This window comes from Colletotrichum tamarilloi (assembly GCF_030869305.1).
Source record: "Colletotrichum tamarilloi strain Tom-12 chromosome Unknown Scaffold_136.1, whole genome shotgun sequence".
NCBI lineage: Eukaryota > Fungi > Ascomycota > Sordariomycetes > Glomerellales > Glomerellaceae > Colletotrichum > Colletotrichum tamarilloi.
In genome coordinates, this window is record NW_026849519.1 from 46,266 (window position 1) to 60,807 (window position 14,542).

The following is a 14,542-nucleotide window of genomic DNA, read 5'->3' on the forward strand; positions in this document are numbered from 1 at the left end:
AATCTACAACAGGTTGTCTGCCCAAGCATCGTCCTCATCCCGTTCACTGACCGGCGTGTCCTGCGCGCTGGCCTGCCCTCTCCACGTCCGGCCAAAAATGGCTTCTCTGTAGTACTTGGCCTCAGCAATGCTCTCGAGAATATCTTCCTTGGCCTGGTGAAGTCCCTGCTTGGCTGGGGCACCGTCCGCGACCTGCGGCGGGCACCAACGTCTTGCCGCCTCCTTGAGCGAGCTGACATCGAGAATGCGATGGTGTAAATGGTCAACCACCTTGCGGTAGGGCGGCTTGTTGAGGAACGACCGGTCCGCGTGTACACTGTTACCCGCCAGCAGCGCCGTCTTCTTCTGCGGGATGTGCTTCTTGATGTAAGCGAGCAGATCGTCGGCAGCCTGCTCAGGTGTCGTCGTCGACTTGATGACCGCCGCTGTGAGGCCGCTGTCGCCGTGTGTCTTGGTGCACCAGGCGTCCATCTGCGCCATGCGTTGCTCCGTCTGGTGCACCACGCAGCCCCAGCCCTCGGGGTCAACGACTTGCAGGTTCCCGGTGGTGATGATGCAGAAAATCTCGATAATCTCCTCCTTGTCCGGATCCAGTCCAGTCATCTGGGGATGTGTTAGTCAGTCTAGGGTTAAGAGTGGCATGCCTGAGCTTGGGGTACATACCTCGCAGTCAACCCAGACCAAGGGGCCGTCAGATGCAGACTGCATCTTCGGGGCGGGAGCTTTGTTTTTGAGGGAGTTGAGAAGATCCATGGTTCAGGCGGGAATGATGTTGATATTGATTCTAACTCTTGTCAACTTGAGTTGCACTCCGTCAACAGCAGGATCTTCTTTTGGGCGTGCTAAGCTTGACTGAGCCACAACTTCACCAGAGTTGGAGTACAAGGTGGGGTGCAAGCTGCAGCATCCCAGGTGTGACTTCCAATTAGGTATTGAATGGAAGGAGGACCAAGATGCACGGAGTACCATGCGATCCTAGCAGTGCCAGCCGGGCGTTCTCAATGCTTCCTTTCGTTCCATGGCCACCACCTATGTACATAGTAGGTACTCACTGCTATTGCTATTGCTAGTGGGAACTTCTCCGGGCATGTTTTCTACCAGCGTATAATTTCATACGAAGTTATGAAGATGGTTCAGGTAAACCCTGGGAATACAGGATGCATCAGCAAAGTACCTGGCATATCAAAGCTCCTACTATTGCTGCCCACTCCAATTGCCCAGGCAGGGACGTCTCACCGCCAGAACTGCCCGCAGAGAAAGATGCCCCACATCGGCAGAGGAGGAAATTCAACCGACAGCCGCTGATAAGATAAGTAAACTGCCAAGAACCAAGGCAAGTACCCCGGACCACGATTCAAATAAACCATCATTCATTGGACCTGCCCTTCTACATGGACCCCACTTTCCATGTTGGAGCCAGTACTCCAAGTAACATAAACCTCCTTCTTTCACCTGACTGACTTCTGTTCATTGACAACATCCCTCATACCCTATTTACCAAAAGACAGCGTGTTTTCCGAGTTTCTCAGAGAATATAAACTTGTCAAAAAGTAAGAAAAACTTCAACACAGGGTTCTCCTGTCACCGACAGATCACACTTCAACGATAACGACCACGACATGTCGTCCGTCAAGAAGTCGGGTTCGCCCGTCGCGGTCCCTGAAGATGCAACTCCAGTGCCACCTCAGAAACCTCCCATGTCTGTTTCGCCACCTCGCATTCTCGTCATCGGAGCTGGCTCTCGTGGACAAGCATATGCTCATGCTAACGAGACCTCTTGCAACGGTATCGTGGCTGCTGTCGCTGAACCCATCACCTACAAGCGTCAAAGCTTCGGTCGAACATTCGTTTGGGGCTCCAACACTCCCCAAGAAGGGCAACAGTTTGCCGACTGGACCGAGTTCGTGACATACGAGACACGCCGCCGAGAGAGAGAAGCTGCTGGTGAAGATGTACCGCCTGGCGTTGATGCCGCCTTCATTTGTGTTCTTGACGAAATGCATCGCGACGTCCTCGTCGGACTTGCTCCTCTGGGACTGCACGTCATGTGCGAGAAACCCCTCGCCACGTCTCTTGCCGATTGTCTCGACATGTATCAGGCTATGAAGCCTCCTGCTGGCCAGGAGCCCAAGAACGTCTTCTCTATCGGCCATGTACTTCGTTACAGCCCACACAATATGCTGCTTCGCAAACTCTTGCTCGAAGACCGTGTCATTGGCGATATCCTCAAGATTGTGCACACCGAGCCGGTCGGTTGGTGGCATTTTACCCACTCGTATGTGCGTGGCAACTGGCGGAACGAAAAGACTACGGCACCAAGTCTATTGACAAAGAGCTGCCACGATATTGATCTCCTCCTTTGGCTTCTGAGCGCACCAGTAAAGGCTGGAACAGGCACTCCTCATCTACCGTCCACTGTCTCGTCGAGTGGTTCGCTCCACCTCTTTAGGAAAGGTCGCAAGCCCGCCGCCGCTGGAAATGCAACGAATTGTATGTCGTGTCCTCTAGGTGATTCAGGCTGCAAATTCTCGGCCAAGAATATCTATCTCGGCCAGGATCTGAAAGGTCTCGCTTCTGGCAACACCGATTGGCCAGTCAGCATTGTAATGCCGGAGATTGAAGATTTCCCGATATCTGAGCGAAGCAAAGTCCTGGCATCAAAGCTTGCTGAAGATTATGATGATTCCACCCCCAAAGACGTCGTCGCTTCGCGGAACTGGTTCGGTCGTTGTGTCTTCGACGCGGACAACAATGTCTGTGATGACCAGACTGTCACCATCACCTGGGACGATGCCACGGACGGTACCCCAGAGTCAACCAAACAATCCAAATCAGCAACTCTGCACATGGTCGCACAAACGAAAAAGATTTGCGAGAGGTACACCCATATTTATGGTATTGATGGCGAGATCTATGCCGACGCCCGTACAATCACCATAGAGGACTTCAACACGGGTGCCACCCAATCATTCCACCCAACCCTCGAAGACGCCGGCCACGGCGGTGGGGACAAAGGTCTCGCACGTCAATTCATACTGGCGGTGGACAAAGTCAAGAACCACGGATGGACGCCGGAGAAAGCGCAGAATGAATTCATCGGCTGCTCACTTGAGGAGGTAATTCGCTCCCATGCGATGGTATTCGCGGCAGAGGAAGCGCGGACAGGGCAGAAGGTAGTCGACTGGCAGAAATGGTGGTCACAAAAGGTTGCCAACACGACAAGTGATTAAAGGCAAAGCCAGTTTACCTTCGGCGCGTCAGTCTGCGGTAGGGGAGGAATCGGCAGCGGGCGGTCGGTCACAGCCCCGAATGGCATCATTTACATGGCAATCGGAATCAACTCCGGCCCTTGATTGTTGGGTTCATACTGTCTCTTCGTTGTCGGGGACGTAAAGCCGACGGATTCTCCCCGGTTCTCTTAGCTTGCGAAACCATTTCGATTTCAATTGCTAGCCCCGTGAGCTACGCCTCAGTGCGAGATATGTTACGGTGTAGACGGGGTCGTCTGCCGAGGCAGCCAAGGCAGTCCCTTGTCGTTCAGCTCCAAGTCTCCACCGTCACTGCACCCAACATATCTCGTCTGATATTCAGATTGTGGTAGCGTCGAATTTCCACGTTGTCCGATCTGGTCTGACCAACAACATCGTACTGATCTTTGGAACGACGATCGCCACTGGCCTACTATTGGCTTAAGCGGTCTTTGAGGCGCATCTTGACAGACAAGAGCCGCTTTTACCGAAGCTTTCTCTCACTGATCCTATTGCCTTTACAAAGTCCGGGCCAGCCCGACGGCAGCTCCCCGTGTACCTTCTCTGAAGATGAGGAAGTAAAATGAATCTTTCGTACTTTTCCCGGCGGTACAGTCCGCGCTAGACTTTCCTCACGTTGCCGTTCTGTCTATCGACACGGATCAACTTCGTGACACATCTCGCCGATCCACGACAAGCTTTCTGGTAGGAGCTTCTTTTGACTTCGCACAACACGAGGAACCTAGCAAATGTCGCCATTGAGATTTGGAATAAAGGCCAGCAAGCTCGTGGCCGCCTCTCCACAAATGCCTTTTCATTATTCCTGGGGAGATTGCTCCCCGGCGGCCAATTTCCCCGACAGCCTTTGATAGTGCTCGCCATACTTGTGGACCGACGATCTTGCGGTGATCGCGATTCCTTGACTGTCAAATGCACATCGCGGTCTTCCACGACGAGACTGGTCAAAGTCGACTGCCCGATTACAGCTGCTCTCCCCGTCGGTCGATTTCCCCGACAGCGAAGATACACATGCCCGTTCCCTGGTGATCCCTAACTGCCGACTGAGACTTTAGTGTCGCGGTCTATCGCTGCCAGACTATTCAAAGCCGACGTTCCGATCTCCTATGTCTTCCCGGCGGTCAACGTCCCCGTTCCAACGACAATGATACGTTTGGGGCAGTCGGGGGATTCCCGAAAGTTGATTCATCAAGGTTGAGTACGCTCACCTTGGCCTCCGTCAGGCGGTGCATACATGCATGCATACATTCGGCCTTGCCGGAGTTGGTCCCGAGTCCGACATCCCCGCTTGTCGCGGAGCCGTTGCGAAGATTTTTCTGGAACACGGGGCGCCAAAGCGGACAACTCCCCGTTTTTCAGATCAATGTCGGACCGGCGTGCGTGTAACCGCAGGACCCGAAACACCAGCGCGAGCTGAAGCCGCAAGTTGCATGTACTAGGATACGAAATGCCCGCCAACCTGGGGCTATGAGCGATTGCGAGGTATGATTTGATGTTTACACGATCAAGAATCATTGGCCGAGGGAGTTTTCAACTTCGAGGTCTCAGCTCAAAGCCATACACAGTACATTAGGTTGACTTGATGCAGAGAATGCCGCAAGTCCAGCGAGGCTAGTGACCGTTGAACGGACAGTGTTTCTTTGGCAATCCGCAATCGGCCGGATACCGCGGGGTTTCCATACGTACTCGACGCCAAGCGTAGGCAATATAAATTCAAACTCAATTGAGCACTATCTTCAACAAATGCCCCCAGAATCGATCCACAAGGTCACTCAATGCAAGCGGTCAGCTCCCGAGACTTGCAACGACGGTGCTTAGTGATCCTCGTCACGGTGCCGAGTCAGATGAATGCAGTGAGCAATCGCAAGCCAAGCTTCGTTTCACTACGAGCTCCCCCTCTTCACTGGCGAGCTCATCCTTGTCGCTTACCCGTGTTTGTTGAGACAGATAGATACCTGCCAACCTATCGTGGCAGTATTTTTTGCCGCACTTCGGAGTGGATTCTGCGCCTATCTGTCTGCATGGTTCGGAGGATGGGACTCGCAGGACTGCCTTTCACTCGTACGGACGTAAGACATCGCCCATACAGCAGAAGTGGCGTTACCGCGTCGGCACTGCCAGGCGAACCTTTTTTTTTTTTTGGCAGGATTTCCCAACCACCGTGCCTCCGTCACCAACTTCTGACCACTTGGGTTCAAGCCAGGACGAGGACTGCGCATAGTCGATGCAGCCGCGCCCGGCTGGGGTGGCACTGGCACCCCACACCGAATGCCGCGTTTAATTCTCACCAAACCTTATAACGCAGCAAGACAGGTGGAAACATGCAGGCTGGCTGGCAGGATTGCCGCTTCCTGCGTCAGGTGAGGGACAACACTGTTTTTCCTAAGGCAATGCCAGCTGGCTAGGTACTTTTTCCTACTAGCAAGTGGCCTTTTCATCTCTTCCCTCGGCGAGCCGCGAGACACCCCCAAGTCTGTGCGCCAAGGCCAACGGCCGTGACAGCACACCTTCTTAAAGGGACCTTTCATCCCCTCTTCTTACCCCCCCAATCGCATCTTTCAAAGAACGAATCGTGCTTTGACAGAAAATACAATCCATCGGACGACTCCCCGCCCATACTTGTCTCGGTCGACGAAGAAGAAAAGACGAGAGGCCTTTAAAAGAAGACACAGCAAAGTAGCCAACTACAAACTCCCACCAGCTAGCTTTACTTCGTTGCTCGCTCCCCCCCATCATCTGTCAAGCTTGTCAGACCCATCATCGAACCTTGGTGCCTCAGCCGTCTGTTCACACCTTCATCGCACATACTTCACAACGCCTAAGCAAAGATGTCGTCGTCCGGTGCTGCTCCCGCCGCCTCCGCATCCGAAGACTGCCCCTTCGGCCCCGTATCCCGGCACATCACAACCCACGACGCCAACGGCCGCGCCGTGTTCTCCGACGCATTCCCCGTACAAGTCACGCCGGACCCGCTGAAGAACATGTACTTCCACACCTGCTACACAACTTCCGAGTCACCCGTCACAATGGACGACGAAAAGGACCTGGCAGCCTACGCGCCCAACCACCCGCGCATGCCGTCCCTGCACCTCCCCTCGGGCTCCGTCCTGCGGGTGGTAGACTTTGGTCCGCAGACAGGGCCGATGATGCACCGCACCGAGTCGTGCGACTACGGCATCGTGCTCAAGGGCGAGGTGGAGTGCTACCTGGACGACGGGGCTAAGCGGACGCTGAAGGAAGGGGAGATCATGATTCAGAGGGGCACGATGCACGGGTGGAAGAATGCGACGGATCAGTGGGCGCGGGTGATTTTCTGTCTGCAGCCTGCGGAGCCGGTGAGGGTTGCGGGCAAGGTGATGGAGGACGATATTCCGTTTATGAAGGTTTCACCCGAGAGGCAGGCGGATTATGAAAAGTTTATGGCGGAGCAGGCTGCGAAGAAGAAGACTGAGGAGAAGATTTGAGTCTCGCGAGATTTGAGGGGCTTATTGCTTAACCAGGGGAGAAAGTATTGAGAGAAGGTGACATACGTCGCGGGGAAGGCAACGGGTTTATTGCATGGAAGCCGGAGCAGATTCCGAGGGATTATGAGTTACGCTTCACGTCTCGTCAACAAAGGTCGAGGCATAGCTGGTCGTGCCGAGTGTATCTAAGTACCAGCATTATGTTACAACTCATTCATATGCCATATGCCTCATCCCTCGTCGCCTTGGTATACGGGGAATATCTCTTGTTTGATACCATCACCCAAGCCCATGGGAGGGATCTTGGATTGTTGCAACATCCCTGTACCCCGTGTAAGTGATGCCGGCGGACCACTTTTTCATGTGTGCCGAGGTGTCTTTCGCCAGAAGAGGCTTCCTTCTTACCGCTAGATCATATGAAAATTTCACTATCCCGTTGCTCATGGTTGGATCTAATTGAAGATCGCGAGGTTACGGCCAGAGGAGCAAGATACTCCAGCGTGGCACAGTGCATGTGGCTGGTGCTGATTGTAGCATCATCGGCGGTCCGTGATGGGGTCATACTTTCTTCTTGTCAGACTTGCTATTTCTTATGACGCTCTGTCCCCGAGAAAAGAAACGAAAACACACAGAAGAAAGGAGATGTTGGAGACTGATCACGATAATGGAGGAAAGCCACCTTTCGCAGACTTTGATTTTGGCCGCAAGGTAGCCTTCAAGTTGAATGCTCGGAGAGATAGATTTCAATCTATTGGTCGATGGCTAGCTTATCTAAGCACACTGAGCTGCTCCGAGCTGTTCCTGTCCGAGACCTAAGCTTGGCACCCTGGGTGCCTTCTCTTGCAGGTGGCACGGAATAATACCAGGTACTTACTTTGGCACCCTCGAAAGCCGGGAGGAAAACCAGTATTCTGGGGCACTCGCACCATTTTCTGGAGTTTGATGAACTGCGGTTTACTTTACTCCCAACGATATGGTGATAGAAAGAGACGCGCACCTCCAGCTATTGAGATAAACCCCCCACTAGCCATAAGTTGTCCAGACCTGAGGTGGCCCTTGCCCCCGCCTCGTCGAGGAACCTGAGGTATCCACTACCCCGAACGCAGCACCCCTGATCCACCCCGAGAAAGTGGGCCCAGCCACCGGGGTTCACCAAAAGAAAAAATAAAAAACGAAAATTTCGACATGCGCCGCTATCGTCTACATCTCATCCTCCTTCTCATCCTCCAGCCTCATCTCACAACGTAATAATCATCCCCCCTTTTAATTCCCACCTCAACTCATCTGATCTTCGGCGAAAATCTCAGCAATCATACCATCTATCGTCTAACCCTCACATCACTTCACTTTTCCCTCAACGAACACATACACCTCTCACACAATGCCTCGCCGCGCCGCCCCAGAACCAAAGCCCCGCAAACCGCAATACTCCCCCGAAAAGCGCGCCCGCATCGCCGTCCTCTCGGAGCTCGGCATGTCCCTCAAAGAGATCTCCATCAAGGAGGAAGTCCCCGTCTCCTCCATCAAGGGCATCGTCACGCGCTACCGCCTCCAGCAGGCAGGCCGCGACCGGCCCCGTCCGGGCCGCCCCCGTATCCTGTCTGATCGGGACGTCAAGACGCTCCTGCGCGTGCTGCAGGAGAAGCCGGCCTGCTCGTACGCCGAGCTGAAGCGCGACGCGGGCGTGACGTGCGCGACCAAGACGCTGGTGCGGTATTTGCAGATGGAGGGGTTGAAGCCGACGAAGCCGCCTGCGGGGGATTCCGAGGAGGAGGCGGAGAGGATGAGGGTTTTGGTTGAGGAGGGGGAAGGGGAGGAGGTGTGAGATGACTTGGAGTTCAACTTCGCCATGGCAATGGTGGCGGAGAGATCTACGCATGTCAAGCCTGTGGACAGCAGGCTTGCAATTACGGATTTTCATCTGGTACAGATTGACTTGATTGTGAGTTCCCTCTCATCTCAGAGTTGAGGTCAGCGCTAACTTTGTAGATAACGACGACCATCATTCGAGAAAGAGGCAACGGAAGAGCTCGTTCTCGATGGGAAGGTGATTCTTGGAATCCCAGCCTCGGCTCCGGTTTGTGAGCCTTTCAAACAGGCTCGAGAGAACCGTAGCCCCAGAGCAAGGCTGCAACAATTGCGCCGCTTTCTATCAACAGGAATGGATCAGCTGGACGGCGCGTGGTTTTCATTAGAGAGAGGCCTGATGGTTTCCATCAGAAACTTGCCGCAACAGACGGTGACTCACACTGAGGCGTGCTACATTACGGCGTAGCCAAGTAGTCTTATGCAGCGGGAAGGAAAAACCACCACACGTCGTGGTGTATGGGGGACGTTAGATAGATAGAAAGGATGATTATGATATCACGCATCAATGAAGCACAATGCGGAGTGTAATGTATCTATTATATGGTGCGAGGTTCAGCAAGCGGGGGATTGGTTCTGCCGATAGTGGACTTCAGGGGGGAACAAGGGCAATTACAAGGGACATCGCCAACGACTTCAAAGCTTTCATTATCAATGGGCTGTCACGTAACGCAACCACTTTTCAGAAAAAAAGAGAGGCTTACTCACCGGCCACCCATCACTCTGTCCAAATGCTTCAAATAAGCCCCAGTATCACAACTCCCATCTTCACCCTCCCTCCCCTGACGAGCCAACAAGCCTTCCCCCTCGGCCCGAACCCTCCACGCATCCCAATCAACATCCACAACTCTCCGATCAATAAACATCAGCCTCCCGCCCTCCCCCAACGCCGGTGCGAAGACCTTGACCCAATTCACCTCCCCGTCGACCTCATCCTGCTCGTCCGTCTCCCTCTCACACACTTGTGACCTACCGTACCTCTCCCCCGTCCTCAACCCCGCGATGACAAGACACCGAAGCCGAAGACACCCCATCTTCACCGCGGCACGCCGGATCGCGTCTTGGAGGAACCCGCCACCACTACCGCTCGCATACGTCCGCAAATCTAAAAAGAGCGTCTCGAGCCGCGTCATGGCAGTCCAGTCCACCGCAATAAACTCCTCATCAGGAAGTCCCCGTTCGATGACAAAGGCCATCTCGCATCGGAAGTCGGTCACGGCATTGCGGCGCAGCCGGAGCCGGAGCCAGGGATCGGAGGGGACGCTGTTGAACATTAGGTGACGGGGCAACGACAACGACGACGTATCCGACTTTGCCGAGGCCGGGGCTGCTGCTCCTGTAGCACGAGAATAGTCTGCATCCCGCCCGTGACCGCGACCAGCTTCACGAAAGACGAGCGCCCCGGAAGCCATGCACCTACCTACCCCGTCGTCGTGCCCCCTCGGCCAAACCTGCTCAAAGACTCTTAGCCCGTTCCGTCCGAGGTCGCGCAGAGCCCAGCCCATCGCGGCCGGGAATCTCCTGCCGAGCTCTTCCTCCAGCAGCAGTGCGCCGTGTTGGGGATGCTGCTCGTGGGAACCGTCTACCCGCCTCATCAACGGAAAGGAAGCATGATCCCCGTCCCCGTGCCGCACCCCGGACTCGTACTTACCTCGAACGCTCCCGCCGCCGCTGCCCTTGGTGTAGACGTCGATCCGCTGAAGGTCGTAGATCTCGTTGACGGGGTCCGCGGCGCGGGCGCAGACGGCCCAGTCTGGGACGAAGAGGGATAAGATGCAGGGGCTGCTACTTACCGTGAGGTAGTCGTAGAGGATGTGCTTTTGGAGTTCGAGCGGTAGGAATGCGAGACGGTCGAGGATGGTTGGTGGGTCTTGGCGTTGTGCTTGTTGGAAACCCATGGTCGTAGGCACGGGAGGATGAGGGAGCATATGTCGAAGGGATTTGTACGGATGGAGGTCCTTGTACGATACCTGTTAGTGTTCTGCCGCCAAGGAACTTTTCGAATGTCGGCTGGAATTGAGTACCGAGAACTTGAGATTTGCAAGGATAGCAGGGCTGAAGATGCCCTTTTAATAGATAGCTTGACGTTGTATTGCGGAACGGCCCTTGGGCCGCAATCTGTTTTCCTTTGTTTTCGTTCAATTTCTCGACAACGATGTTCCAGTCTGCGAACAATGGCATTGCCGTACGACGGCCTCCAGGCCTCAAGACCTGGAACATTGTCGTAGATACGAGATCAAATGTTCTACTTCTAGGGATGGTTTATCAGCGGTTAAAGACCACCGGGCCTTGATTCAGCATCTGGTCCAACCGCTGGGGAGCCTACATATGATGTCCTACTCAACAGCAATGTTTCCAGATTGTGAGCAAATTTCTAGGAGGACGACGTCTCACTCAGTCAACATGTTTGAAAAGTTGCCGGCCACTTCTTCTGCCTCGATCACTGACGACTAGACTGTCAGAACTCTTTTCATCATGAAAAGGGCCGTTGGTTTGTAATCCTCCCTGCCAGACGAATCAAAGTCCCGACCGAGTCCACTGACAAAAGGGTGGTAAAAGATTCGAGCCCAGTGTTCGAGGGGATGGTATTAAAATGGTCTCTCGAAAGGATGAGTGAAACTACAGCTCCTGTGGTGTTTTCCCGTCATCTTCGAGATTTCCATTCAAAATTCACTATCTTCGGCTATCCTGAATCAAATTCTGGAAATGGTATTCGTGTACCTCCGTCCTGTTGCAGCCATATCCATTATCCCGTCTTCTACATTGAAGTAGGGGGGAAAAAAAGACAACATGTTAGCAGGAGGCTGTATAAAGGAACCGAGACTCAGATGCAACATCCCCAGCTCGACCAAACCTTATTAGTCAAACAACACAATCTCACATCAGGCCAAGTCGTCTTGATTATATTCAAACACTCAATAGCTTTGTTCCTGACGAGAATCATATTTTGTCTACTCAATAACTTCCCACTAACTTACCCACTAAGGACTTATGCCTTAATTCTCGCGTTCCACAATCTCAAAGCCATCCTCTGACTCAGCCCGCTTCCTCTCGCGAGAGTATTCATCATGTTCAACCCAAGCATACTCCGACGACGTATCTAAGACATCGGCAACACCTGCCTTTCAATCAGTCTCTCACACCCCTCTCACTCAATCGTAATTCTAGGGCGAGCTGTGCTGATACTCGAACTACGACGCCCGCGCCGCAGACTCACCTTGCTCATCCACTTCACCACCTGCCTTCTCCTCCGATGTGTATTCCGGGTATGTCTCACCGGCCGTAGGCATATCTCCGGCTACCTTCGCAAATGTGTCGGGTGTAGTTGTCTCGGTCTTCTCGCCAGCCTCAGGTGCCTTGCACTCGAGCTCGAAAGCATCACTGCCACTCGACGAATCCCAAACCTCTCCGCACCTATACTCACCACCGTGAGCATCGTCCCAGCCCCCGAACGCGACTCCGGGGTACCGATGCCCACCGCCACTCTCTACATCAGGCATCTCGTAGTCGTCGAATCCAGGCACCGGGTATCCCATCCCGTCTCCAAAAGCATTCTCAGACCCTTCGAGAGCGCCAAGATTGGCGCACTCCCACCACGCAGCCTCCCCCTGCTGTAACCTGTCCTCGCAGAATCTCGCTTCGGTGATCAGGCCCAGATCGATCAACAAGTCAACCACGTCGTACTGAGCGCCCTCCTCTTCCTGGGCCCACGCCAGCAGCCGCATCACACACATAAACTCCGTCGGCTCGGCATCACGGCTCCATTCGAGTAGGCGACAGCAGATGCGAGCCCAGGTCGCAATCCACTCCACATCCAAAGAGCCCGCCGCCTCGCGGAACTCAATCGTATGGTCTTTTGTGGGGTACGTCGTCCGTGTGCCGTTTCCATCCTGCGGGGCGAGATGTTCGAGAGAGTAGAAATCATAGGCTTTGAACTTGTAGTTGATATGCTTGGGGAGAAAGGCAGGCGTCATCAACTGCCCAACCTGTGCGACCGTCATGTCAGCACCGAGGAGATCCCTGACGCCAGACATGACGTCCCATCGAGACGGCTGGTTGACTTCCACACATCCGATACTTCCTCCTTGGCCTAGGATGTACCCGTCCAAGAAGTCGGGATCTCCGCGGATATCTTTTCGCATGGTTCCGGGAACACGAGCGTAGCGTCTCTTGATTGGGGGAGGTCGAGGCCGTGGTGGGATTACGCCCTTGGTTGCCGAGCTGCGGTAGTTCTTCGGCATTGGTACAGGAGCTTCGTATCTAAGTGGAGGAAACCCAAATGGCGAGGTTGAGCGAGCTTCGGAACTCTTTGGGTCCCTGACTTCGGGAATGGCCGGTCGATGCTGCCATGGTTCGTAGCCTGTCAGAAGGGCCTCATCGTCTTCTTGATCTAAGTTCAACTCGCGAATCATCGTCTCTGAGGTCGTGTCCACCTCAACTGAATCGCCAAGCCAGCGGTCTCTTCCCAGAACTTTCATCTTCTTCAAATCCCGTGGGGCAATGTCTTTGTCAATAGTCGCACCTGCAGGGCCTTTGCCCTGTCCCAGCGGTGTAGCTTCGTTCACTCGAGCAGACTGGCTGTAGGCGAGGGTAGCGCGCCAAGGAGGATGAAGTCGACTAATAAGAGGGTCGGCAGCCCATAAGAGGGCAGCGAAATGCCGTAAAGTTCTTGCGTCGATTCTTTGCGTCGGTCCTACACCCACATGAACGTGGAATCCACAGCTAGGATTCACTCGGCATCGGAAGTTAGTAGTGATTACACTTACCGCCAGACGAACCATGTCAAAAGACATATTCATGTTGTACATAGCCGGTGATATCATTTCGACGCGCTGCCAGCGGTACCCGTCGACGTGGTCAGCCTTGAGAGAGATGTCTGTCTTTAGCTGGAACGCGTCAATGGCCTTTTTACTCTGCCTGCTCTGCACAGAGCCGGACACACCGCATTGACCCTGGCCATAAACCGGCAACCCAGCTTTAGCTAAGGCGTCACCAATGCTGTGGAACACAAAGTCCTCGTCCCAATCGTACGCCGTATGCGGAAGGCCGTGCTTATCGATCCCATCATCCGGGGGAACTACGACAAGAGGCTGTAGTTCATGCCTGATGGCATGGTCGGGGTCTGTTTCCCCCTCGCGCACGAAGGCAACGAAGAACTCGAGTTCTACGCCAAATGACACTCGCGGAGGTGTGGTTTGTGTTTGGCGTTTGGTCATGGTGGACTTGGGTGTATCTTGTGAAGTCAGTTGGTGAAATGTACAATGTTGTGCTTGTGGGTGCGATCAGTCAATGATGCAAATTGGGACGAATGAATGATATGAGGTAGGTATGTGTTGCGAAGAGCTGAACTGCTGTCATACAGGCGGCAGTAAGTTGGAATATATATCGTAGTTTCCCTCAATAGCAGTATTCACTATGAAACCATTCCGATATAGAGACAAAAGGAATTGTCTTTAGCAGTTCCGTGGAACAGAAAGCTGATAAAACAATGGGGACAAGGGATGTTTGACCGCTTTCAGGACCTTTCCTATTGGCGTTGACAAAGGCATGTGTTAGTGAAGATTTGCAAGCTTGGGACGATGCGGCATACCTCAAAGAAGGCCAATGGGAGACTGTCACAAGCCCATTGTCGGCCATGATGGTCGGCCATAATGGTGATAGGCCGGTAGTCAACGCTCAAAGCAGAGGGGACAGGGAATTGGGGGGAATCAATTCTTCATTTCTTTTGACGTCGTCTGGACTGTCTTTCAATCATGCCTAAAACGCGAAATGCAGAGCAAAAGCAACATGGGGTGACATCACCCGTCCCTGTAACGCACTGACTCCTCCTAGAACTTCAAAATGCCATACGGGTGGGAATATCCATCGTCTCCATCGCATAATTCCACGTATTCCTCGTCAAAAAAGATTAGGGAGCCGCGTGGTAAGCACGCAGACCGGGTAGTA

The 14,542-nt window shown here is 53.7% G+C and overlaps 7 protein-coding genes across 7 annotated transcripts; 4 read left to right on the forward strand and 3 right to left on the reverse strand.

The window, feature by feature from the left end:
• Positions 1–3: 3 nt before the first annotated feature.
• CTAM01_14833 (exonuclease) lies at positions 4–753 on the reverse strand (the record flags this gene model as incomplete). Its single annotated transcript, XM_060530832.1, has 2 exons — positions 4–603; positions 664–753. The coding sequence occupies 2 exons, from the start codon at positions 751–753 to the stop codon at positions 4–6; spliced, it is 690 nt and encodes a 229-aa protein (XP_060374588.1).
• Positions 754–1,619: 866 nt separating this feature from the next.
• Positions 1,620–3,230, forward strand: CTAM01_14834 (oxidoreductase family protein; the record flags this gene model as incomplete). Its single annotated transcript, XM_060530833.1, has 1 exon — positions 1,620–3,230. One exon carries the CDS (start codon positions 1,620–1,622, stop codon positions 3,228–3,230), a length of 1,611 nt encoding a protein of 536 aa, XP_060374589.1.
• Positions 3,231–5,287: 2,057 nt separating this feature from the next.
• Positions 5,288–5,566, forward strand: CTAM01_14835 (uncharacterized protein; the record flags this gene model as incomplete). The annotated part of the gene is made up of 1 exon (XM_060530834.1): positions 5,288–5,566. The coding sequence occupies one exon, from the start codon at positions 5,288–5,290 to the stop codon at positions 5,564–5,566; it is 279 nt and encodes a 92-aa protein (XP_060374590.1).
• A 528-nt stretch (positions 5,567–6,094) lies between these two features.
• Positions 6,095–6,730, forward strand: CTAM01_14836 (cupin; the record flags this gene model as incomplete). The annotated part of the gene is made up of 1 exon (XM_060530835.1): positions 6,095–6,730. The coding sequence occupies one exon, from the start codon at positions 6,095–6,097 to the stop codon at positions 6,728–6,730; it is 636 nt and encodes a 211-aa protein (XP_060374591.1).
• Positions 6,731–8,111: 1,381 nt separating this feature from the next.
• Positions 8,112–8,555, forward strand: CTAM01_14837 (transposase; the record flags this gene model as incomplete). Its single annotated transcript, XM_060530836.1, has 1 exon — positions 8,112–8,555. The coding sequence occupies one exon, from the start codon at positions 8,112–8,114 to the stop codon at positions 8,553–8,555; it is 444 nt and encodes a 147-aa protein (XP_060374592.1).
• Positions 8,556–9,300: 745 nt separating this feature from the next.
• CTAM01_14838 (uncharacterized protein) lies at positions 9,301–10,524 on the reverse strand (the record flags this gene model as incomplete). The annotated part of the gene is made up of 1 exon (XM_060530837.1): positions 9,301–10,524. The coding sequence occupies one exon, from the start codon at positions 10,522–10,524 to the stop codon at positions 9,301–9,303; it is 1,224 nt and encodes a 407-aa protein (XP_060374593.1).
• A 1,068-nt stretch (positions 10,525–11,592) lies between these two features.
• On the reverse strand, positions 11,593–13,812 carry CTAM01_14839 (uncharacterized protein; the record flags this gene model as incomplete). The annotated part of the gene is made up of 2 exons (XM_060530838.1): positions 11,593–11,714; positions 11,814–13,812. 2 exons carry the CDS (start codon positions 13,810–13,812, stop codon positions 11,593–11,595), a joined length of 2,121 nt encoding a protein of 706 aa, XP_060374594.1.
• Between the last annotated feature and the right edge of the window lie 730 nt (positions 13,813–14,542).